General features: G+C 37.7%; 2 protein-coding genes across 3 annotated transcripts in view; one reads left to right on the plus strand and one right to left on the minus strand.

The window, feature by feature from the left end:
* The window catches only part of LOC134821342 (cell adhesion molecule DSCAM-like), a 113,030-nt gene that overhangs the window by 17,252 nt on the left and 69,889 nt on the right, over positions 1-25,889 (minus strand). For both annotated transcript variants that reach the window (XM_063832084.1, XM_063832083.1), the window contains exon 2: positions 2,035-2,091. In XM_063832084.1, coding sequence (XP_063688154.1) covers positions 2,035-2,083 — 49 coding nt within the window. In that variant the 5' untranslated portion in view covers positions 2,084-2,091. The remainder of the gene's footprint in view (positions 1-2,034; positions 2,092-25,889) is intronic.
* LOC134820650 (alpha-1,2-mannosyltransferase ALG9-like) lies at positions 21,459-24,132 on the plus strand. Its single transcript, XM_063831154.1, has 3 exons — positions 21,459-22,990; positions 23,175-23,381; positions 23,567-24,132. The coding sequence occupies exons 1-3, from the start codon at positions 21,471-21,473 to the stop codon at positions 23,670-23,672; spliced, it is 1,833 nt and encodes a 610-aa protein (XP_063687224.1). The 5' UTR covers positions 21,459-21,470; the 3' UTR covers positions 23,673-24,132.

A 25,889-nucleotide genomic window follows, 5' to 3' on the forward strand; every position in this document is an offset into this window, starting at 1 on the left:
GTCAAAAAAATTGAGATATTTCTTCAAACCTGAAGATGTGACGTGATTCAGTCAGTATATCATGTTATACAATAAAATCCATAATCAAGTAACGTTAGCGGATACAATGCATATATTGCCGGTGGAGATGGTTCTAATTAATCCTAATTAAGCTAATTAAATGATTGATTAAATACTCCTGACAAGCTCACAAGATCTCCATTTAAAGAATACTTGTAGACTAATTAGGGAGCCTAACTGACACCGATTCCTGATAATATCAGTTTCACTGACAGACTGATCCTGGCTAATTGCCTAACCAGTGAGCAGGTAGTTTACTAATTAAATTTAAAATTTAGTAGTCTGCTCACAGCTCTGTTACAATTATCTGGAATTGGAAAAATTCAGATAATAATATCTGGATGTTGCAACATTAACATCCTACTCGAAATGTAAGAAGCTCCAAGTTTTCACATTAACCCAATAGATTACACCATTATCCGGTACCAGTGCCCCAAGAGGGGTGAACCAATAGGAAGCCTCAGATCACCCCACGTGACCCATTCCGCCCAATCAGAAGCCGCCAGAGAGAGAGAGGGGGCAGGAAATGCAAGGCTCATGTCTAACCCTGCTATTCCAGGAGACATGAGGTCACGTTGAGCTGCTTACAGATTGTTAAAAATACAGAACCTAGGCGTGTCCTCCTCCTGTATAGCTAGACATTAGACATACACTTAGAGTTACTTTTATAAGTATCAATTAGGGCAGAAGGGTTAAACATCACGTGTACATTGCACCATGTATACTTGTTATCCTCGTTATAATGGGAGGTATGTACATTGTACAAGCATTGTTTTCTAAAATTCAACACAATGTTTCAACCAAAAGGAAATTATCACCAATAATGTTCACTGTTCGCAGTATAATAGACCCCCAATAACATCCCCCCACAGCGCAGAACACACTTTGACACAATATAACGAGTTTTAAATGTAGGAGGGAGGTGTTTATTGTTGTAACGAGGTGCTACCTTGTGGGAGGAGACCCACAATGTTACAATTAACATGTTAACTTCCTCAACATGTTAACATGTTAACTTCCTCAACCAGAATCTATATAATGCTCCGTGTTAGTATAACTGATAGTAGCTATTTGAGAGCGAGGACGGACTTTTAGACGACGTTTAAAAAGCGTGGTTCGCAGCAGAGCTGTTTTCATACGTTATCGAATTTTATTCGGCCATTACCATGCGATAGGCATAATTTTAGAAAATATGTGTTTTCGATCGTTAGGAATATCACATGTCAAAAATCAAACGAATTGTAAATTAAATTAGTATAGGATGGAAATTGTTTTTGATAATCTGATCAAAAAATATGCAAGACATAAAAAGGGTACCGCGACAATTGACCCCCCGACAATTGACCCCCCGACAATTGACCCCCTATGTAATTACACTGGGGTCAATTGTCGCAAAATCTAGGGTTTAGTACGACAATTGACCCCCCGACAATTGACCCCCCGACAATTGACCCTCCGACAATTGACCCCCCGACAATTGACCCTTATGTAGTAACACTGGGGTCAATTGTCGCGAAATCTAGGACTTAGTACGACAATTGACCCCCCGACAATTGACCCCCCGACAATTGACCCCCCAATGTAATTAGACTAGGGTCAATTGATCGGGTTAGGGTTAGGGTTAGGGTTAAAGTCAGGGTCAGGGTCCTGGGTCAGGGTTAGGGTCCTGTGTCAGGGTTAGGGTTAGGGTTAGGGTTAGGGTCAGGGTCAGGGTCAGGGTCAGGGTCAGGGTCAGGGTCAGGGTCAGGGTCAGGGTCAGGGTCAGGGTCAGGGTCAGGGTCAGGGTCAGGGTTAATTGTATTAAATTATATTGTCGGGGGTCAATTGTCGGGGGTCAATTGTCGGGGGGTCAATTGTCAGGGGGTCAATTGTCGGGGGTCAATTGTCGGGGGGTCAATTGTCGGGGGGTCAATTGTCGGGGGGTCAATTGTCGCCCACCCATAAAAAGTATTTTAAAATGGGGAAATTGCTTACCTAGGATTGCTAGAAGGTTGAATATAGCTAGATGTGATCGGAATTTCATTCTAGTCCGGGAAAATGAAGTTAAACATCAATTAAGAACACAATTGTAATCTTTATCATAGCCCACTAAATATTAAATAAATTTAAGAATGAACTGACAGAAAAGTATATAATTAATTACATGATATGTGCAGGTGGAACAGAAGTGTGGGTCAAACGTTTTTCATGACGTAACATAAGAAATAGGAATTACTTTTAAAAATCAGGAAAAACTCAGATGGCAAGTTGATAATGCAGCAACTTTCAATATTATCGACATTTGATTAAATAAACATAAGGGGGTAAATCTTGGCAAATGAATAGCTCATCAAGCTGGAACATAACCCATGGTCCGCAACAGATTGAAATTTAGTCACTTTAATCACGATTAGATAATAGATATGTTATTATAGTTATAATTAGAAGATATTGTAGTTTGCTTATACACACAATGTGTTGGAATCTAATGTTGTGAAGTTACAACACACATAACCCCGGCATGCGCAGGGATTACATTTCAATTTTTCCCGCGACGCGCGGGAAAAATTTATAATAATTTCGAGTGCAGAGCACCAGGGATTATTATGAAAATAACGCCGACGTGCTTTAGCACGAGGGGTTATTTTAATATAACTTAAGCGTGCCGGTGTTATGTGTTATAAACCCCTCCGGGTTAGTGCTAGGACCAACAAATTTGACATTTTACTCTTAATTCTAGCTATATGAGATCATTATGGAAAATATGAAATAAATTGGGGACTTCCAAATAAATACAACTAAGGTACTATGACTTTTGAAATTGGCGTTATATCTAAACACTATTCCTCAGTCAGAACGTTGAATGAATATGAATATCGATAAGGGGCGTCGAGTTAAGCCTGGCAAGCGATAAAAGCTAATAATGATATCGTGTCATGAAGTTCATCAAAGTAGACGACTATAATACATGGCTTATATCAAACTCGACAAAATTAACCGAACCGGACAAAATCAAATGTAACCGTCGAGACAAGTTTTGGAACTGGTCCAATTAATGTGAGAGTTTAAGTAATGTAGTGTGCTGGAGTTTTGCCAGCGCCTGCAATTAGACCGATACGTAGATCGAGTGTATTTATAGTTCTTACGTTAAGCCATAGGTCACGTGACATTTTTTACCAATGCGCGTCGTAGTAGTTAGTCACGTGATACACGTCATCAAAACACGTGACAGTACGCGGTTGAAATTCTCATGGAATATCAAAACAAAACAAATCTTGTTGAGCCAAATTAGCGGGCGGGATTATAAAAGCTGTGCCGGGGTTATTTATTCAGCGGGAAAAAACTAACAGCGGGAGCCGGGATTATCAGAATCTATTTAGCGGGAGCCGGGATTATCAGAATCTTATTCTATCCCGGAGGGGTTTATAATATTGAATAATCTGCCTCAATTATGCTCTTGACCAATTATGTTACCACTAGCTTTGTCAATAGAGGACAATTCTTGGTAAAATGGTATTGGATGTGGAGAGGATTTACAATATTACTGCCAAATTTTGATCTATTTTGTCGATTGCAAACTTTTTTAATGTTATTTTTTCAGTTGCATTTCTGGATAAAAACAATTTACCGCATAATTTGACCTGAACAAACTTCAATACTCTGCAAGAATAAGATTTGGATGATGTTTTTACACAAACTTCTTTTTCTCACTACGAGCTATTTCTCAAGTTTAAGCAAAATAGTAACTCTCAAGTTTAAGCAAAATAGTTACTCGTAATCAATTTAGGGAGAGGGCTTCTAATACACAAAGCTAGAACACCTTACATCAAGATAGATCAAGGAGGATCTTCAAGGTTACTGATTAGTAAACGAAATATTGAACAACGGTACAAATGCAATATGGTCTTTTAAAAGAGCAGAAACACAATTTTTACTACAGCAAACAATCAGATATCAACAAATCATGTTTTGCCAAAAAAGGTTTTGTTTTACTGAAATCTTCTATTGAAAGTGCAATCAGACACCCCGTGATGCAGATGGCTTAAGGTTTTAAAAGTAGTGATGATGTTTAAGTCACTATTCTTGATCTGATTTGATTTGAAGGTGGAAGAGCACAACCTGCTCTTTAGAACTATTTTTGCTGTCTGGAAAATGAGGATACGTGGGATAATTTTAGCGACAGTTTCTGATGTCTCCACGAAGTGCTTAAGAAAAGACATTCGAAGGAAAGACATCATTCTCAAAATATCAATGACTTTTTAGTTAAACAGTGACAGTCCAGACAGAGGAACACTCCCTACTTACTTAAATAGGTCAACTTACTCTAAACTGAACAACATAGAAGAAAAATTGATGACAGCAACTGGGTGATCAGAATAGTGACTAATAATTTGCTTTCAAAACTAGCTTTCACCTGTGTGGAGACCTAGGGAAAGTTTACGAGGGCGACCCGAGAATACAGGATGCAGGTAATGTTAAAGTTGAAGATAAAATTCTGCAGGAAACCAAGTGCAATGGAAAGATTTGTGTGATATACGCAACTCGAACGAGCATGTGTTTACGTTCATATGAAAAAATACTTAAGTAAAAAAAAAAAAAAAAGGAAGCAACTCACGGTATCACTCTCAGAAGAGACATGTTTCATCATTTACCGGAATTGCATATGAAAAAATACTGCACAAGAAATTAAAACTTTGCAAACAATGCAGGTCATTCTTTAACAGAAGCAAGCAAGCTGTATAAGATTTTCATCAGGGTTGAATTCGAACCACCTGTTACAACAGGTTGTTCCAGTTATGATCCACTTTAAATACATAGAGTAGAATTAAAATATGAACTGAGGGGCACTAGAAACAAAAATATATATAAATGCTTCGAACAGCATACAGATAATTTCAGCAATAGTTATTAGTTATTGTCTAGCTATAAGGATAGACACGCTCGAAAAATGAATAAACCAATACAATAGATTAAATGCTATAAAAATGGTACAAATTTTAAAAACTGAGGTAAAAATAAAACCCTTTGTAATATATAAATGGTAAACTAAAAAACAGTAAAAACTAGTTTTTATGTTGTGGCTAGCAACCCCCTAGATATTTTTTATCTTTGTAGTAAAATTATTCAAACAATATACACATAATAATATAGCAATGACCCTATATAAAATCAACCCTTTAAGAATTCAAAAAATTCCCTTAACAATTAAAAATTACCCTTGGCCTTGTGGCTCCAAGTTAAGATCTACACTGTTTATATCAACAATGTTTTTTCTCGCACCTCTGTCTCCACGGAGAGAAATCACTGTTGTTCTGAGAATTTCAAAGCGAAGGCGCTTTCTTATGTATCCTACGGCGTCTGAGTATCTCTGGCCAGTGTGGTACTCCATCTTACTGGCCAGCTTCTTGACCAGTCTCTCAGCTTCACCACCCATTCCACCAGAAGTCGAGAACACTAAAGGTGTGAAGCTTCCTTTCTCCACTTCAAGAACCCTTGCATTGTAACATCGCTTTTTCTCATTTTCATGGGACAGGTACATTGCTGGTATCGGTTTGCATGCATTGGAGGGGGCTGGGGCATGAAATACCCTTACATCAAAAAATGCCCTCTCTGAAGCATTCCAAATCGATCTTGCAGAAATGTCCAGCCTGGCTTGGTCTCAAGAAAACAACAATTTTCAAGAAAACAACAATTTTTTTTCAAGAAAAACAACAATTTTTTATTTAAATCAATTATAGCAACAATTTGAATAACTTTAAAGTTCTTCTATTACCATGGAATATACTACGGGTATGGTGACTTGGGCTATTGAGTTGTTAAGTAGATTAAGATTAGTAAACCTGCACTTGCATTGTATTTATAAAAACTAGAAATTAGGCTTCACGGTAAAATGGAGAAGCAGGCTGATCTTGGAGAGAGCAGACCGTAAAGTTTACGCACCCACCAGGGCTACCTACCTACCCCAGTTGTTCTTTTTGGTTTATCAGCTTGTATTGTTATATTTATGGACCCCAAGTCACCACACTAAGAAGGAGTATGTAAAAAATAATAATAAGTTAAGTTAATATCATCATATCAGTTTAAAACAGTAAATGTTAAGTTGAGGATTGAATTTCCTAGTTAATTTAATGGTTCAAACGTTTGGGAATATAATAATGTTGGTATTTGTATCTGCTGCAGCAATAATATCGATATGTCATTTGTCTATAAAATTTTCGCCACTTCAATAGATATTGGGTCGGCAATTTGGTGAGTGAGTGATGAACTGGTTTGGTCTGTGACTGAGTGAGGGGCGATGTGAAAGTTGTGGTAAGTCCAGGTGTTATTATTGTTGATGGATTGGGATCCCAGGATGATACTTTTACAGCGTAATTTAACCAAAGATACAGAAGTAGTGAGGATTTCCCCATTCTCATTTAGAATCCGTTTATGTATGCTATTCCACAATTTGGAGGCTATATAAAGAAACGTGTTGGATTTTCTTGGGAGGATTATGACATTACTTGTATCACGTTTTGATGAGTCTATAGTACAATACAACGAGTATGGAGTGCGAAATTTCATAATTCGAAATATCTCAGATATACAGCGGTATTTGTACAAGTTTTGAACAGTAAGCAATTTTAGTCGATTAAAAATGGGCTTGGTGTGCTCCTTTTCGAAAAAAGCAGCTCCTAACCTTTGTTTTGTATAAGGTCTGGCTCGTGCACAAGTGGCATGTTTGTCAAGGTATGCATTTAGGTCTCCAAAAAGGATTCTTATACAACGTTTCTGAGTTATGAACAGCTTATCGTTTGGTTGGTCTTTGAGGGCTGAGCCCCAAACACTTATTCCGTAAGCAAGATGTGATTCCAATAATGCAGAGTATATTTTTTGGTAGTGTTCCCCTGGAACTGAATGTTTAATCCTGTTAAGTGCTCCTGTAGTGGATCTAATTTTTTTTCTTAGATATTCTATATGTGGGCCCCAGCTAAGTTTTTCATCAATTACTACACCAAGAAATTTGGTGTTGCTAACCTTGACAATTTTGTGTCCATTTATAAATATTCCTTGTGATTTGTCATATTCATCGGCATACGGCCTAACTCTGGCGCAGGTTTCATCAGATTCGTATGCAGGTAGAAAATGTATGTAGCAGCATTTAGACATATTTATATGTAAGAGATTACTTCTCATGAATTTGCATACGAAATCAAGAACTTTATTGGCCTTCAAGTATGTTGATTCTTTGGACGGTCCAGTGATAAATATATTTGTGTCATCAGCATAGAGCACAAATTTGCATTCATCACCTTTGTAACAGTTTATTATGTCGTTCATATATAATAAGAAAAGTAGAGGGCCTAGTATGGAACCTTGGGGAACTCCATATTTTACATTCATAGTCTCTGATGTAGTGTTGAGAAATGAAACAAACTGTGATCTATCGGATAAATAGCTTTTTAGAAGTCCTAGAGCTAGACCTCTAACCCCATAATTTTCCAGTTTCCTCAGGAGAATGCCATGGTCAAGAGTGTCAAAAGCTTTGCTTAGGTCAATAAAGATTCCTAGAACATGATTACCACTGGATGTTGATGTTGTGATTGAATGAACTGATTTGTGGAGTGCATGTGAGGTTGAGTGGCCTTTTCGAAAACCAAATTGTTCATTACTGAGAATGTCATTAGCAGTGAAAAAGGTATAAAGCCGTTTGTATATTATTTTTTCAAATATCTTACCAAAGATTGGCAATATTGACACAGGTCTATAATTTTCAATATTTTCTTTATTATCTTTTTTATGAATAGGAGTTACTTTGCCTATTTTGAATATGGATGGGAACGTGCCTTTTTGAATACATGTATTATACAAATTTGCTAATATGTTGGATAAGAGATAAGCCGGTTTCTTGATAACTGCTATTGGTATATCACTGGCTTTTCCGTTAACGAATTCTTGAATTATTTCAAGAATCTCCTCAGGATGAGTTTCTTCTAGATGTATTGAACTGTTGACTGATTTCGACATAAACTCAACAAATGATTGCATTGGTTGGATAGACAGTTGGTTGTCGGACAAAACTTTCTCATTTAAATTACTAGCTAAAGATGTAAAGTAACTATTGAATTTGTTTGCAATTGTCCGCCTACAAATTACTCTAGTTCCATCTATAATGAAGTCATCTTTTAGCTGATTCTTCTTTTTGCCACGAAGCTCGTTGATTATTTGCCAGGTTTTTTTGGAGTTATGGCTATTTTTCTCAAACTTTTCAGCATAATACCTGGTTTTGGCAGTTTTTATGGCAATTTTAAGATATTTTGAGTAGTCCTTGTAAACATTATGTTTTTCCGGATCCCCATCTGGAATTAACAATGTTTCTGTTTTTTTCCATTCAAAATAAAGTCTGGCTTTTTTCTCCACAGAGTTGATAAGGCCGTTTGTGATCCATGGATTTGTTATGTTATTTCGTTTGGTGGTTTTTGGTGAAGCCAATTTGCAAGATATATCTATCTTTTCTTGAAACAGATCCATGAAGGATTCAAAAGAGTCACATCTGTGGTAGAATGTATCTATGTCGTTTTCAATTTCTTCACAGAGCTTATCAAGGTTTGCATTACTATAGTTATAATAAATGGTTGTTTTTTCAGGTGGTTTATTCTGTTCCGAACTAGCATCAGAATTCATTACTTGAAGGCAGAAAATGGGCTGGTGATGTGAAGCACTATCCTGAATTACTCCAGATATAGTTGATGAGTGAATGTCATTAGTGTGTATGTTATCAATGCACGTTTTTGAGCAGTGGGGCATTTGGTGTGTGGGAATGGATATTGTGGGCGTGAACCCATGACTATAAATAACTTCTTCAAATATATCTTCATCTGGGCCTGATAAATTGGTTATGTTAACATTGAAGTCCCCTAATATGTATGCTTTATGTCCTTTCAGTGCAGTAAGAACTTCTTTATACTGTGCATTAAAGTTAGCAAGTGGATTGCTTGGTGAGCGGTATACAACTCCAACTGTTACTGGTTCTGGAGCATTACTTATTGTTACAAATAAGTGCTCTGTACAAACAGATAACTTTTCAATCACACTAAAGTTAAAGGAGTTGTGAATGTAGAGAGAAACTCCACTTCCTTTCCTTTTTACCTGTTGTGTCTTATTAGAAACGAAGCGTTTTTGGTAACATGAAGTATAGTCTTTAAGTTGGTACAGCTGACTATTACAGGGATCAATGTTTGTTTCTGCTAGACCTATCACAGAAAATGTATGGTCTATGCAGGCTAATTCTAAAGCCAATTTGTCAAAGTTAGTACCATTTCCATCAATATTTCGAAAGTAGTGTGAGAAAATGCTCTTTGATGTTGATTGAGGAATCTGCTTTATGAGGTTGTTGAAGTTTTTAGTAGAATATGATTGACAGTTCTCAAGAGTTTTTGAGATTGTACCTATTGAGTCTATATAGTCGTGAGGTTCATTGTCAAGTAGTTCGTTGTTTGAAAAGTGAGGTGCTTGATAGAATGGATTATAACGAATTATATCATGATTTTGAATACAATTTGAGCAGTAAGTTTTTTCTCTAAAAGTGGCAATGTTTTCCTGTGTTTTACATCTCTTGTGAATGATGCAGTCACACTTATTGCAATTTATAAATGGGTGTCCAGCACGAATAGGTTTGCTGCAGCAGACACAGTTCTCACATATACGTTTGGCTATCATGACATAACTACAGATCTACGAGAACGTGGGGAAAATCTTTTTTGGGCCTTGGTAACATCACTGAACAACCTCCCATCAACAGGGCTACCTAGGATCTTATGGGCAATTGCCCGGGAGAGTTTAAAGATACCGCTTGACCCCAGGTGGATTGGGTCATCCGGCTTCTTGTATCTACAAAACTGCTTGTCCAGTAGACCCTCCTCATCAACAAAACTATCAAAATCTAAAGTGCCTATTCTAGTATTAGTATTACAGTACCCAAATAATAAACTATTAAACTCCATGGCTCTGTCATTCAGCCAGGAGGACCTAGTTGGAAGGATGGGTGAAACTATAACTTTAGAGTATGGACACATATCACAAATATTCTTGAGCTTCTTTGTCAGCTCATTAGCCCAATGTTTAACATCATCCCCTCCCCTCTTGATATTATTTACACCACAGTGTACTACAACGTTCTTGTATCCTACACAAAGAACAGGGTCTAACTGATCTATTGTGAAACATTCAATTCTTTTCCCAGGCAGTTTGTGACCAAATGTTCCTTTTCCAGCCCCAAATTTGAGGAACCGGGTGTTTGAATCACCAATTATCAATGTCGCATTGGTGCTCCTGCTTACGTAGCGAAAGGTTATACTGTATCTCAATTCCCTCTTATCTGTGCTCTTATCAATTCGGTGGTCCCACAGAAACTGGGACTGTTTGCTCATCACATAGAGACTACGTCCCTCTATTGTCTCTACGATTTCTCCTTCAAGTTGATCCTTTTTTGTGAATTTGACAGAGCAATCACCACCTAAGGATACTGTAAAAATGGAACTATCATGGACCAATGATTGCTCGTTATCAGAGTGCTTAGGAAGAAAGCTGTTCCCATCGGTGTACCGATTTATCAAGCACTGATTGATTGTTGAACTAGGACATTCTTCCTTTATCTTGGAGACAAGCTGATTAAGAACCTCAGGAAATTCTGTTGATGTCGGTTTTTCAGCTTTAGCCCCCGGGTACTGATAAGGTTCGCCAAAGCTCACAACCCCATGTCCATTTTCGGAGTTACTATCAAAGGCTTCCTTCTGTTGGTCTAGGAAAACTGAAAGCTCAGAGTTCAATTTTTCATCTACGAATTCTGGGACATACGACAGAATGTGCTTGGACTTAGGGTCGTCTACACTTGCATGCTTCTGTGCATCTAGGAGAAGCTGTTCTTGGTCTGTTTCACATGGAGCAGGTGACCTTATATGGAAAGGAGGCATGGTCAGATCAGGGGTGGAAACATTTGACGACCTACTGTTTTTAAAACAGTTGATGTCAAGTTTGAGCTCAGCAAGCTTGTTGTTGATAGAGTCAAGAGTTTTGAGATGGCTATCATTGTCTTTGAGGTTCTTGATGGACATCTGGATGGCTTCTAGAGAATGGTGTATAGAGCTACCATCAGATGTAGTGTGACTCCTAGGACTGTTCCCCTTGGTAACTCTAGACCATCAACTGGAAGAAGAACTGGCTCAGTCTGCACATCCTTGCATTTCACAGTTCTCATTAGTTCTGCAAAGGTGTCTCTCAGCGAGTTGTGGCGCAGTGACACATATCCACCAAGTTTGCAGATGAGCGCATGGTTTGCTGAGTATTTCTGGCCACACGTACATGTTTTAGGGCAGTCCTTCAAGTTCAGGTTGTATCTGAGAGCTATTGCATCTGAGAACTGTTGTTTATTCATCAGATATCCATACTCTTTTAAAGGTAGTGCTGTTAACCAAGCACTTGCCCCTTTCTCAGCCGCTAGTTGGAACATCAACTTTGCCAGTGGTGTTGACTCGAGCTCCTGGCGTATTTCTGCTTGAGATTTCGCAAGAGATTTCGTTCAGTCGTTATCTCAGTTTTCACTCCTTTACTGTGTCTCCAGTCCTCTGTGTAGTTGTCTATCTGCTTGAGAATAGCTTCTTTAAGGGGTTTTGTGGCTCTACATGAGAAATTGTACTCTCGGTCTGCCATTTCCATCATAACTGGTATACCCAATCCTCCATATCTTGGTGGTAGAGCCATTATGTTCCTTAGTTCATCAGTGCAGCTAAACAGCCTGTTAATGATAGCTGGGATAAACTCATCTCGTGTTACTTGTTCTAGAGGAGTGAGCCTATCTGCAACTCCTGGGGTAGTTCTGCACACATAGTTCCATCTTTTACTAAGCCCATACCTGTATGCACTGTATGCTATTTGAGGTTCTCTTGATGCTATATCACTTAACTGTTTAAGATCACGACACCATTCTTGAACTTTTTCCTCAATGAAAGCCTCTTTTCCTTGGTCTGTTCCGATGAAGCTGCCCAGATATCGTCGACCAATGCTTGTCACATTGACATCTGGGAATAGGGTTCTCGCCTTCTCTTCGTGCTCAGGCTTGACTATCACCCATGTTTTAGAAGATTTAGGGTTGCATCCAAAGAGTGGTCCTTTAATACAGAGGTTATCCCACCACTTCCTTATTTCCTCCAGTTTTCCCCCAGCAGCAGAGTCATCAGCATACCAGATCTGAGTCACCTTTCTCTCAATGTTTCCTGCATCAATTAATGGTATTGTACCACAGGCATAAAATCCCATGGCAGGTGGATCACCTTGTGTGGTCCCTTCTTCACTAAAAAGATGCTCATCTCCTCCTGCAATGAACAGTCTAGCAGGCATTCTGTAGGTGTTCATAATGTAAGTAGCAACTTCTGGACAAACGATGTTCATGTTGTTGAGAGCAGCCTCTCGGTTCAGCAAGTTGAATGCATTCTCTGCATCCACTAAGATGATAGCTTCAGTTTCAGGGTCTTCAAAGCAGTCCCTTGCAGCATGGACTGCTGCTTCCACTCCTCCCTGAAGACCAGCACAAACTTGAATAGGAGCAGTGGCTCCAATCAGATCTTTCTGTAGGAGGGTCATTACTGTTTTCCCTATTATCCTTCTTAAGACTTCACCTATACCTACTGGCCTGACTCCAGGCTTTTTATCCAGGGGGACAAGTCGACATGCTGTCAATGAGGTCAACAGCGTTGGATCCAAATTCCGGACACATAGTTTCCTTGCTATCCCTGCTATGGCATTACATAGATCCTCACACTTCTTACCAAACTGTTTAGAACACAGTAGTCTCTTCCATGCATCCGCATCCATCCCTGAAGGCCCTGCAGCACCCTGTACTCTCTTTGCTGCTTGTCTTATCGATTCCCCGTCAATACTGTCGAATATAACCGGCTCTACCCTCCTCGCTGGTCCACTCAGACAGCTTCCCTTTGATGCAGGTGATGCCTTGGGATGCTTCTCTTTCAGCACTTTAATCACATCTGGAGTAGGTTCAAGAATCCCGGTGGCATTTTCACCAATCCACCGCATTGCTGCACTGACTTTTCCTTTCATCATGAGTCGAGTGAAGACTCTCTCAACATGGCCATGTTTATGCTTCCCCTTTCCCCCTTTATGTGCTATATATTTTGAAGAATTTTGAGGCTCACGACGTCTCGTCCCATGGGTTAAGTTGTAAGCTGAGTATATGTTCAAATCGCCTTACTTCGTATGGTGAAACATCGACAGGTTTGCCTTGACCTTTGAGACGAGTGTTTGCCCACCGGGGATCCAAAAATATGATCACCATGAACATTACTTTGACACGTGAACTTATCAAACGACTGTAATGATTCCATTAAATTTTCTTAGTACATTTAGCTAGTTTATAGTAGATACACACGATCACAGAATAGAAGAGCACAATTGGGCTCTTTGTTCTGCGACCGTGTTTCCTCGGTGGGCCGACAGGTTTTTGTTGTGTAGTAGTGCTGGGGAAAAAACACGATTTAAATATCAATGAATGTAAATATTGTTAATTGACATTAGTGCCACAGTTTATGTGGTAAAAACAAATTTATGGTCAAACATTATATCGTAGAAGGGCATGATTTACCCACATCACTAAGCATCTGGATGGATAATTAGCACACAAGGATAAACTGACCTTTAAACATGACCACCAGCAATATCATATAACCATAGCTCCAAAATAAATAAATTGCTCTACATAGAAACATCTGGCCTGATCTTATCACATTGTGGTCCCCTGGGGTTCGGTAAAGCCCTTACAGGCAACTGGGTCCTTTTACCAGCCACAATAAAATTGTTCATGTCAGTACTGTCATAAACTGTAACCAACTATTTAAAAATAAGATATCTTTTGCTAGAATTTTAAATTTTAAGCCATAGAGCAATCTTCTCAATTTTAAAATTTAAAAATAACATTTTACCCTAACTATGATGTGGTGGCATTTCATACTTAACTAAAATTCAACTTTGAAAGTCAATAGATTATTAGTCACAACAAAATTATAGTTTAAGACATCCATTTTGCATTGTGTTCCCAATATTAGAATTTATGATATGTATTGATTGAATAATTGGTAATAAATTTAACTTTTGTTTTATTAACTTTTGTTTTATTATTTAACTATAACACCATATATTTCCTCACATTTTGTCAGAACTTCCCAACTATTCCATGGTCCTAATTTCAATCGAGATGGATCACTTACATTTTCATTTTCATGATCTGGAAAACAGATAGATAGATATTGCTTCAAATTTTATGCAAAGTTTTGTATAGCAGTAATTAGTTTATAAAACTTATAAAGCTTAATTGATTTTCTTTGGGGGAAAAGTTAAATGGAGGAAATAAAATAAAATGGAACCAAGCAAGTCCACAACAACAGTAAAGTTTATTCACAAAAACATGTTTTACATGATTGAAAATATGAATATAAAACATTACATTACATTACTTTGATTCATTATTGAAACGATTAAAAACAAAGCATTGTTCTTTGGTTACTGTTGTAAAGAATAACGCGCGCTTGTAGGTTTATAACATACTAAAACATAAAACATGCTACGCGCCAAGTTGTTGTCATACGTTGTATGACCCGCCGCGCACGAGTGCGCGGCTCCCCTGTATCGTAGAAACTCTATATAGTGAAGCGACAGTGGGGGTCACCACGTAATACAACTAAGTTGGACTCGTTGTCGGTCTCGATAATAATATTCGGAACAAATATTTTAAGAGTATTACCCGTTTTACCGGGCACGCCAGTCTCTGTACTGTGCGGCGTTCTTTTCAGAGGAGCGAGCAATAAACTAGCAAGCTAGGTTGTAGGTATAGCACTCGTTAAGCGCGCGCTCAAATTTCGATTGTATTTTGAAAATATATGTAGTATGGTAATGGTTGATACTGATATAAAAAATCAGTGTTCAAAAATACATCAACCCAAGGGCCCTGTCAAGGTTTTTTTTTAGAAAAGTCTTAAATATAATAAAATCGACTGTAAAATGAATTTAGTCAGCAGGTAAATTTTAAAATTTTAATATTTAATTTAATTCATAAGATTTAAAATTTGTTTTTCAAAAAATATTTATTTGGCGCGCCATTTTCAATTTTTTTGCGCATGTTATTGGCTTTTACTAATTCGCTCGCCCAAAAATTTCACGTGACTTTGGTTTTTATGGTTTTGCAGCCGTACAAAACGGTTTTTACATAAACCCTAACCCGCAACCCTAACCCTAACCATAACCCCGAAGCTATCCATAACCCTTACCACAACCCTAACCCTAACCCGAGCCCTAAACAATCGAATTCATGTTTTACTAGCCTGTCACGTGACCAAAACGGTTTTTGCCCATAACTCTCCAGGGAAGCATTTTTACCTTACGTCATTGGGGGTGATTCGGAATCAGCGTCCAAAAATACATCGTTTAGAATCAATTTTATACCCAAAGGGCCTTTTCACAAGAATTTTCTTAAAATTTGGGCGAGCGATTTAGTAGGAGCGCATGTTATTTGTTTAAATTTAAGCTTGTCCGGAGTCAATTTAATTATAAGCCAAGGCATGTACGTTTGGAAGTTACATTTTATTTTTAACTGTACAGAATATTCAAATTTGGATGGTGCATGAAAAACGATGAACTAGTCCATATAGATTTCATACTACACACACAAAATAACACACACAATACACACCACAGTCAAACATAGAAACTATACATTCACGCACATAACACAAAACACTGATCAGCTCATCCGCTTTACACTAGTGTCTGGACTTGTCTGGAGTGTTCGTCTGGAACGTGGGACGGACTCACAAATATATTGTGTAAACGTAGCGCGCGAAACTCAAATATTGTATAACTCTATCATTTCATTACCCAGCGTGATTTACCGCGCCAGAATAATGATATGACGCCGCGCTATATCCGTGAACCTACAGTGACTTATATTTTATATTTTGTATCTCTTACTACGTAATTGACATACGTTGCATGCCACTTGACATACGTTGCATGCCACTTATCTCTGATATTGGGATACGAAACATGTATCAACTACGTAACGCGAAATTAACAATTAAGTTGTATCACACTCCCGGTTTTGGACCCCAATGTTAACCTTGCAGCAACTGTGTCAGCCCAATATACTCTAGAAGTATGATCACACTTATTTTAATGAACAAAAGACCCATAATTAATATAATCAGATACTCGTCAACAGCAGCAGTTTCCTTACGTGTGATGTGTTGTCCTTCTCCTTTCTGTGTCCCCGTCGTTTTGTTTTGTGAAATGTATTGTAGTAGTGTTTTAATATTTAAATCGAACGCAACTCAATAGAATTAATAATAACAAACACAAATACTATTTTAAATAATTGATTAATATCGATTTATATACGAACCAAACATCAATTATTCTTTAATAACCTTTTATAAATATATATGTGTTGAACGATCCAGGGCATATCTAAAATTCGATAATGAACTTCATATATTATTAGTGCCGCGTGCTGATAAATATTCTGGGAATCAATCCACCCAATCGTGGCGATAACATATTTTTGTGCTTGGCCGGTTTTAGGTTTGAGTTTGTGCTCCAAAAGTGGTAAATCGGGTGCTAGTAAAGCTCTTGCAGGCAACTGGCTCCTTTTGCCAACTGCTTTTGGTTTAAGCGCTGACTCACATTTGGAACTGGCACTGGTATAATTGTAATATCCTACGAATTCAGCATGCTATATTATTTTGCAAAACTCGTTTAATATCCGGACAATATTTAAAGTTTATGGTTTTAGGTTTAGGCGCGGCGCACGCGCCGCTTATATGTTATAGCTCATTCAGCTTCTGTTTTCAGCGCTGTGTTGCTACACACTGTATAGCATGTGTGTCAAGCGCGGTGCCGCGCCTAAACAGCAAAAGAGTTATTTATTTTAAAATTTATTTTTGTATCTCAAAAATGACGTAAAGTTTTTGATATGACGTAGAATTAAAGCTATTTCCGTACAGCCTAAGTGCTAAGCATGCTCGTTAGAAAAACTATGAACAATGAACATAACATGCTAGCTTTCTTTATTTTTGTAAGTCGCGTCGGCTGACATCTTGGGTTGTACTGGATGTAACAAGTTTATTATCGGATGTCTACTTATATTTATTATGATATCATTATTCATTGTAATGGCAATAAAATTTAAATTTTGTTTTACTTAAAAATTTTGTTTTACTTGTAGTGATGACCGAGTCACCGGAGCTTCATTCAAATATATATATTTTAGATGATACTTGCAGGTCATCTAGCCTGACATGAAGAACTTCTGAGTCATCAAATTCTCTTCTTCGTCGAAGGGGAAGACCACACCTCACATATATTGACATTCTTCGGAGGGACAGGGTGCTTGACGACTGCAAGGAGATTAAAAAAGTCATGCTGAATAGACAGATTTGGAAAAAACTATTTCTGTTCGGACGTTGAAGCCGCCCTAAGTCGAGTAAGTTGATATATATTTTATATAATTGTAATCGAGCGCTGCATGTTTAGAAAACGCACGTGTCTTTTAAGTTTTAACATAAATTTCTGTTTGAACAATAATTCGATTTGACACATGGCCTAGTGGTAATAGCTCCCGCCTTCTGTGCTGAAGATTCAGGGTTCGAATCCCAGTGTCATCCAGTCTAGGGAGTAAAAATGCAATATAAGTGTACATACAACACGAAAACATCACTTAAAGAGATAGAGGGGCGAGAAAGAACTTTGTAGATGTAGTATAGAGAGTCTCGATTTGAACTTGGAAATTTGAACTTTGAAATTTTTCTGCCAATATTTCGGTCAGCCATTAGCTAATAACGAACCATGGCGAAGTAACAAGTCACTAGGTTCCTTACTCTGTACTGAGAAGGACATTCAAAGAAGGAGAATCCTAGCTGAGATTGCTTTTAAGAACTTTGGAAAAGTATGGTTGTCTGGTAAGAAAATTTCCCTTGAAAGAAAGCTGAGGTTATATGATGCTCAAGTTGTATCTGTATTGATTTACAACTCAAATAGTTGGAGTCCTAAGAAAGCAACCATGGAGAAAATGGACACACTCCATCGTAGACACCTCAGGTCCATTTTAAACATCAAATGGCCTAAAGGTATGATAAGCAACAAAGCATTGTATGAAAGGTGCAAAGTTGAAAAGTTATCCAAGCGTATTGAACACCAGCGGTGGAAGATGTTTGGACACATTCTCAGGAGTATGGAGAACACCCCAGCCCAAACGGCTCTCTCTTTTGCTATTGAATCAGATAATTTATTCATTGGTAGATTGGGGAGACCTAGAATGAACTTGTTATCGGTTTTAAGAAGTGATTTAAGTAGTAGAAATTTACAAATGGACAACTTGCATGAATTGAACGAAATTAGAGATATAGCTGCATGCAACAGATGTTGGGAAAATCTTTTTCAAGGGTACAGTTTACCGCATTAAGGTATTTTTAAGAATCATTTTTGTCGGTAAGATCCTGTTTTATAATAATTATAATAAATATTTTAGTTGGGGAATATATTGCATTTTTAATGTTTAATCTATATAGGGTCATAGTGATATTATGTGTATATTGTTTGAATACTTTTTCTAAAAGAATACAGCTCTACTAGTACTATGTTTGCAGTATAAGTATACAGCGATGTAGATGTATTTAAGGGGTACCCCAGAAAGATGCTGATCTTTTGGTAGGCCTTTCTTCATTTAACACTCAATCACGGTTTTCTGATCATTCTGATGACATAATACACAGATGTGCAACTTCGCATAGATCCGACGGATTTTCAGCTATCTCCCTAGACAAGAAAACAACATTTTCAAGAAAACAACAATTTTATTTAGTATCAATTAAAGCAGACAAAAACATATTTCATATATATAACTAGCACGAACTTTAGATCAGATATCTTAGGGGACTTGGAGTAGCAAGAGATTGACTAGAAGGTATATACCTTTTACAAAGATACGTCGAGAAGAATCCAGGGTGATACAGGATCGGAGAGTGCAGACCATAAAGTTTACGCACCCACCTTTGCCTCCTGAATTCTTGGTTGGATAGAAATTTATGCAAACTTGGTCGTTTATACTCCAAGTCCCTTTGTTAAAAGAAGTAATATTAACTATATCTAGAGTTAGCTTCGTTCAATAATAACAATATCAATATATTCAATATCAATATCAATATCAGATAAAACTACCGAATAAATTATTAAATATTAATTAATTCGTTCCGATAAAAAATTTTAAAAATTTAGATATTTAGTATCTAAAAACATTACAACAAATGGTTAAAAGCGCCCAAAATCGATTTGAGAGATTTTCTGGAAGCTCTAACCACCTAGCACATTGCATTGGATAGTCCCTGATGTCCAAATTCTAACCTAAACTACATGTCACTCTTGGGGCTGTCGCAACCTTACTTATGTCATTTCTTGCTGACTGAACACCTAGTGACTTTCAGTGCAGTAGGTGCAGAAAAGGTGTATCTGCCAAGGCCATCAGCGAAGAAAAACCAGATCAGGACAAGATTATCAGAAAAAAAAGTGAGATTTCACCTTTTGGGAACCACAGTCATAGCTCTTAGGAGGATCAAAATCGAATACAACAACATAAGATATTCAAAGGCCTATTTTAGAATATTGTATGAAAGATCTCTTCTAAATGATCATAAGAACAAAGTTTGAACAGGGTAATTGCTTAAAAACCATAGGAGAAGATAGATTTTCAATAACCTGTGACCAGCGATATCTACTAGGAACAACATTTTTCGATGAGACTAAAAGCAGCTATGAAGAAAATTTTATAAAAGTGAGATGAGGATGTAAAAAAATATGCCGTCCTCCTTGAAAATGTTTTTCACTACTAAACAATCAGGCTAGGTGGCCTAGTGGTTAGAGCATCCGCCTTCTGCACAGAAGGTTCAGGGCATGAATCCCAGTGTCACCTAGTCTATGGAGTAGCTAAGGATCCATTGGATCTATGCGATCTCCTCGGTCAACTCAGCCGAATGATAGGAAACTTAATTGATCCTAGGATACCCCTTAAGTGCATACTGTAAACATAGTACTATTATTAAATAAACTATTAAATATTAACTAGGATACAAGGATACAAGGATACAAGGATACAAGGATACAAGGATACAAGGATACAAGGATACAAGGATACAAGGATACAAAAGTGATAATTACTTTATTGAATACACAATAGTCGTAATTCTGAAATAATTTAAGTTACACAATCCTAATTATTTACAAATGTGTAGGGATAATTTAGAAATGTTATATAATACTAGTTTTTTAAATAAATAAATCGAGTTTGTATGGTTCAATTTTATTTTAGGGGACTAAAGCATTATACACTTGCCAGTATTTGAGTGGAAATCTGGGCTCTTATAATAGGCTGTGTATTGTTCGTTCACAGAGAGAATTGAATGGATTGCTCTTGATTCTTGCTGTGGTAGTAAATTTGGTAGGATCTAGAGTTTTGTTGGAGAGCAGACCGGCTAGGTCAGTGATGTTTTTGGGATGGAAGTTGAATTTTTCCCTAACTGAGGGGTAAAGCAAACAGTCAATTAATACGTGACTTTCGTCCTCAATAGGCTTGAGCCCTTTGCTGAAAAAGCAGTAAGTGCACCAACGTTCTTCTCTTGGTACAATGGGGGGTTTCGTATGATCTGCCCCTTTCGATGTAGAGGTTGTGGCAGCTGATAAGAAACTTTGTCAGGCTTTTTCGAACATCAGGTATTTTGATAATTTGTAGATAGATGCCTCTGGTTCGAAATCATGTTTAATTAAATTATAGAATTCTAGTTTTGGCGAGGAAACCTTGGCAGATTTCCAGGTGTTCACGAATTCTTCCCTCATATTATGACTGATTTGGGTGGAGAGCTTAGATTTTGAGGAAGATGAGTGGGGGAAGTTGTATTTGGTGAGAAGCTTTGAGATGTTGGTATACCAAGCAAGGCCCAGCATGATCTGTTCGTGAAATGCAGCACAGAGTAGTTCGTTTTCAGTGCTTTCGAGGCAACTATAGTAATCTATTGCAAGTTTGCAGGCTTTAACTATTACTATCACATCTAAAAAACATGTTTTGATTGCTAAAACAACATTTTAAAAACAATTGAACTCTCACTTTGCGATCTGGATAATGTAAGGTGCACTTACGACTGTACTCTACTGACTATAGTTTGATACATTGATTAGAAGCCTCATTAAATAATTAATTTTAAGTCTTCAATCATGTAAGCTGTGAAAATGTATAGTTATTCTTTGCAGCTTACAAGGTTTAAATTTGAATATCTTTAGCTGTAGGCTATCGAATAAGGTAATCATCTGCATGTCGCTTACATTTTGATATTTTAGGTGTTTTAAAGATGGCTGATGAATTGGAAAAAAGATGGAATAAGTCCTATGGATCCAGTAAGATGAAGTATGAAAATGACAGAAAACTTCTTCACTCGATGCAGCAAAAACAGTCCCTCAAAGTAGCAGAAAAGAAAGCTGTGGATGCTGTGGTTCCATACACCGAATGGATTTTCACTATTCTGACTGCCGCAAGAATATATGCAGCTTTAACCAGTCATATAACAGATTGTGATGAAACGTACAATTTTTGGGAACCGACACATTTCTTGGCATTCAGATCGGGTTTCCAGACTTGGGAATACAATCCAAAGTTTGCACTGAGGTCTTACTTTTATGTTGGTGTCCATGCTGCATTAGCAAAGATAGCCTCCATTTTTCTAACCCACAAAGTGTTTGTATTCTATTTCATCAGAATGATGTTGGGGATGTTCTGTGCAGTATCAGAGGATCAGTTCTACTCTGCCATCTACAAAAAATTCGGATCCTTCATCGCAAATTGTTGGCTAGTGACAACCCTTTTTGCTCCAGGAATGTTCATTTCCAGTACCGCCTATCTTCCAAGCAGTTTTGCCATGTGCGCTATAACACTGGCATATGCAGCATGGCTAGATGATTGTAATCAGGCTGCGGTACTTTGGGTTGCTGCTGCATCAATAATAGGATGGCCATTCGTTGCTGTACTTGGTATACCCATATTTTGGGACATCGTCGTCAAAAATGGACAGTTCAAAAAGTTTGCAGAGTACTTCGTGGTCGCCTTGTTATACACCCTGAGTCCTTTGATCTTAGTGGATCTTATGATGTACAGAAAAATGGTGATTGCACCATTGAAAATAATTCTCTATAACGTGTTCAACATCCATGGCTCCACGCTCTATGGGACTGAACCATTCTCATTCTATTTCTACAACGGTTTTCTCAACTTCAATGTTGCTTTTGTCCTTGCACTTCTTGCTCTCCCTTGCTTTCTATTATACAAACATTTCAGTCAGGATTTGAAGTGGACTGCTTGCTATTTGCTGACGCCCATGTATATTTGGTTTGGAATCATGTTTTCTGCCCCTCATAAAGAAGAACGATTTCTCTTCCCAGTCTACCCTCTGATTAGTTTCGCTGCTTCGCTTGTCCTGTACATTATCTGGAAATCTACATCCGCTTGTTTTGGCTATTTCTACAAGCACATGAAGGAAGCCAGTATCCTCAACATATCGGGCTTCTTTATTATCTACATTGCCTTGTCTTGCTGTAGGATATCAGCCCTTGAAACGTATTACCGTGCTCCAATGCATCTCTACAGAGATGTTTACAGCATACCTGAATTAACAGCCACAATTTGTGTCGGGAAAGAGTGGCATCGGTTTCCCAGTAGCTTTTTCGTCCCTCATGGAGCCACCATAAGATTTGTGAAATCAGAGTTCAAAGGGCAACTTCCTCAAAGATACTATTCTGGTGTAAATGGTACTTACGGAATAAACCCGAATCAAAATGATAGGAATAAAGAAGAGCCGTCAGTGTTTACCAGCATTAAGTAAGTTGAATGCAAAATAATGTAATCTTGAGTTAGATCGGGCCCACTGGGCAGTGGGCCGTTCTAAATTTGAATCACTATTGTTGATTGATATTGATTGTACTTTTGCAATCTGATAACAAATGATGAGCTCTTATTGTAAAGCAAATAACAAACGATTCTAATAGTACTACTTTCTGCTCAGGGAATGCGACTACTTGATAGATGTTGATTTTGGTGTGGAATCAAGCCTTGAGCCAAGATATAATACCAAATCTGGATGGACTTCCATCAAAAGTTTCCCATTTCTCAACGCTGCCAAATCAAAAACGATCGCCAGAGCCTTCAATATACCTGGCTATTCGAGGAAACATGTCAAATATGGAACTTATCATCTTCTCAAACGGACCAGGTAAATATTTAAACTTGATCCGGGTAGATGGAGTTAGTGTAATGTAGGAAATGTAGGAAATGTAGAAATCTACACTATTATATTATGTACTAATCTATTACATATTATTATTCTTGACTAATCAATATTACTGAAGGTGCTCAGAGTAAAGTTGCTACCCTTAATTGTTACACAAAATATTTCAGGCTCATTAAACATCAAGAAGAGGAACGGGATCGAGCACAGGCTCTCAAAAAGGATCACGAGGAGAAACTGATGAAAGAGAAGTTTCACGACAGCGATGAGCTTTAGATTTATTTAATTAACTGATTTTTCTTTGATTTGATTGATTTATAATATTAAGTTTTGACTTTTGAAGGTTATAAAACACTAAAAATTATCAGCATAAACTTTTTGAGAGTAGATTGTTCTACCTTTTCTGATAATTCTTATGCAGAACGGTAATATTATATCAGTAGGGTATGACAGATGGAAATTGATTCTTTAAATAAAATTTTAATGAACAAAGAAAAGCAATTGATGTTTCTTAGCTTAAATGCGTGGTGAAATTGTAGCTGAAGAATTATACTTGTGGAGAAAATGTCATTGCTTTTATTTCCTAATTTTCAGTTAAAATGTTTAAAACGTTACGTATTTGGATTATAAAATATTGTATTGATTACTGTATCGACGTTATTTATTTATTTATTGGGTTAATTTCTGATTTTCTGCTCTCGAAATATAGACGGTCTTTAATTTCGTAAAACATCGGGTAAAATGAATAACATCACTTATCACGGACTTGAATCCTACCTAAAAGAATGTACCATTAAATTAACAATTGTACTGTATTTAATTTTAACCTCGATGTGCCAGTCATTAATATGCGATCATTTAATTCCAGGTAGATTTAAGTGTAAGGTTGCCATTATGGGTGTCCTGACAGTTGATGAAGCTATTGAAAAATCTGGATGTGGACTATCTCAAGTTATTTATGTGGGTGCAAGTTCTGCAATCTTCTTTCTTGAACTGCTTAGTCTAGTTTCAGATGGAATAATTCTTCCAATCGTCAAGTGTGAATGGAATCTGACAAGTTGGCAAGCCTCTGGGTACCTTTTGTCGACCAGAATGGCATTCTGTGTCGGGGGAGCTGTAGGGGGATTGTTTGGGGACAGGATCGGCAGACGACGATCCATCTTGATGGGACTACTCCTTCAAATAACCATGACAACAATAGCATTAAACTGTTACTCAGTATTATGGTATGTTTTCTTTCATGCCCTCAATAAAGTTGCTTTTGGTATCATAATGCCCTCAGCAGGGGCCCTGGCCCTAGAGTCCTGTCCAGCAGCGAAGAGGTTCCTTGTCAAAGTAGTGTCCGGCTATTCTGGCTGTGCTGGTGCTGTTTTTGGTGCGTTTATTGGACGATATTATGAATCTTATGGCTGGAGAAATATTCAACTTTTGGTAACATTTCCATGCTACCTAGCTTTCTTTGCTTTTTTATTCATTGATTCATCCCCTCGACACCTCTTAGTCAAAGGTAAACAGAAGGAGGCAGAGGAAATTGTAAAGAAGTTTCTGAAACGGAATGGCAAGCTTGTAGAGGATCAGTTCTTCTTGGTGAAGGAGGGGGACATTAAAGAGACTCGTGGTTCGTACAGAGATTTATTTAGACATGGATTGGCTCGACATTCCTATAAGCTGATGTTCATGATTGTTATGAAGGGTGTTTTTGCTTCTACGTTTTACATAACAATGCCTTATCTCCTTGGAACGAAAACTAAAGATGAAGGTGAAACTTTAAACCATCCAGAAAACTGTTATTCTGTTAATTCTAGAGCACAATCTAAGCTGGTGACTGCATTTTTACCCGACCTACTCATTAATCCGGGACTCCTCCTTGTTGCCCAATGCTATGGCCGACGAGAAGCAATTTTCATGGCCTTTTTCTTGGCCTCCGTATCTCTTTTTGCATCATCTTTTCTAAGCTTTGGTTTGTCTGCATTCTCATTAGCAATCGGCACAGCACTTGCCACCATTGCTGCTGGACGTGGGGTCATAATGCTCTACACTTCTGAACTGTATCCGACCACTCTACGAGGTGTTGCTACTGGGATGATCTGGGTAACGGACAACATTGGCAGCTTCACATCCCCTTTCCTGGCTGAATTCTTCATCCTGTCAGCACCAAGATTGTTCATATGTCTGGCAGCAGTTGGTATGGGTGCAGCTGCTCTCATTGCTAGAACGCTTGACACAGAAACTTTAAATAAGCCGTTGGCTGCATCAATTGCGGATATGCCGGCTAAACGACAAGTGCTTACAATTTGATCACGTGATTGAGCCACAATTAACACAATGTCAAGATTTGTTTGGCCACTCTTTTTTCGTTTATTTCTCAGATTTTTTAGTAACAGAATTTTCTTTCAGTTTGTGGTAATGTATTGTTTTTTTGGGTTTAAATTATGTTATGAGTTTTGAATTGTAAATATAGGGAAATATAAAATGTTTTAAAGACCTTATTAA

The sequence above is a fragment of the Bolinopsis microptera genome, chromosome 9 (assembly GCF_026151205.1).
Source record: "Bolinopsis microptera isolate Bmic1 chromosome 9, MBARI_Bmic_1.0, whole genome shotgun sequence".
Classification (NCBI taxonomy): domain Eukaryota; kingdom Metazoa; phylum Ctenophora; class Tentaculata; order Lobata; family Bolinopsidae; genus Bolinopsis; species Bolinopsis microptera.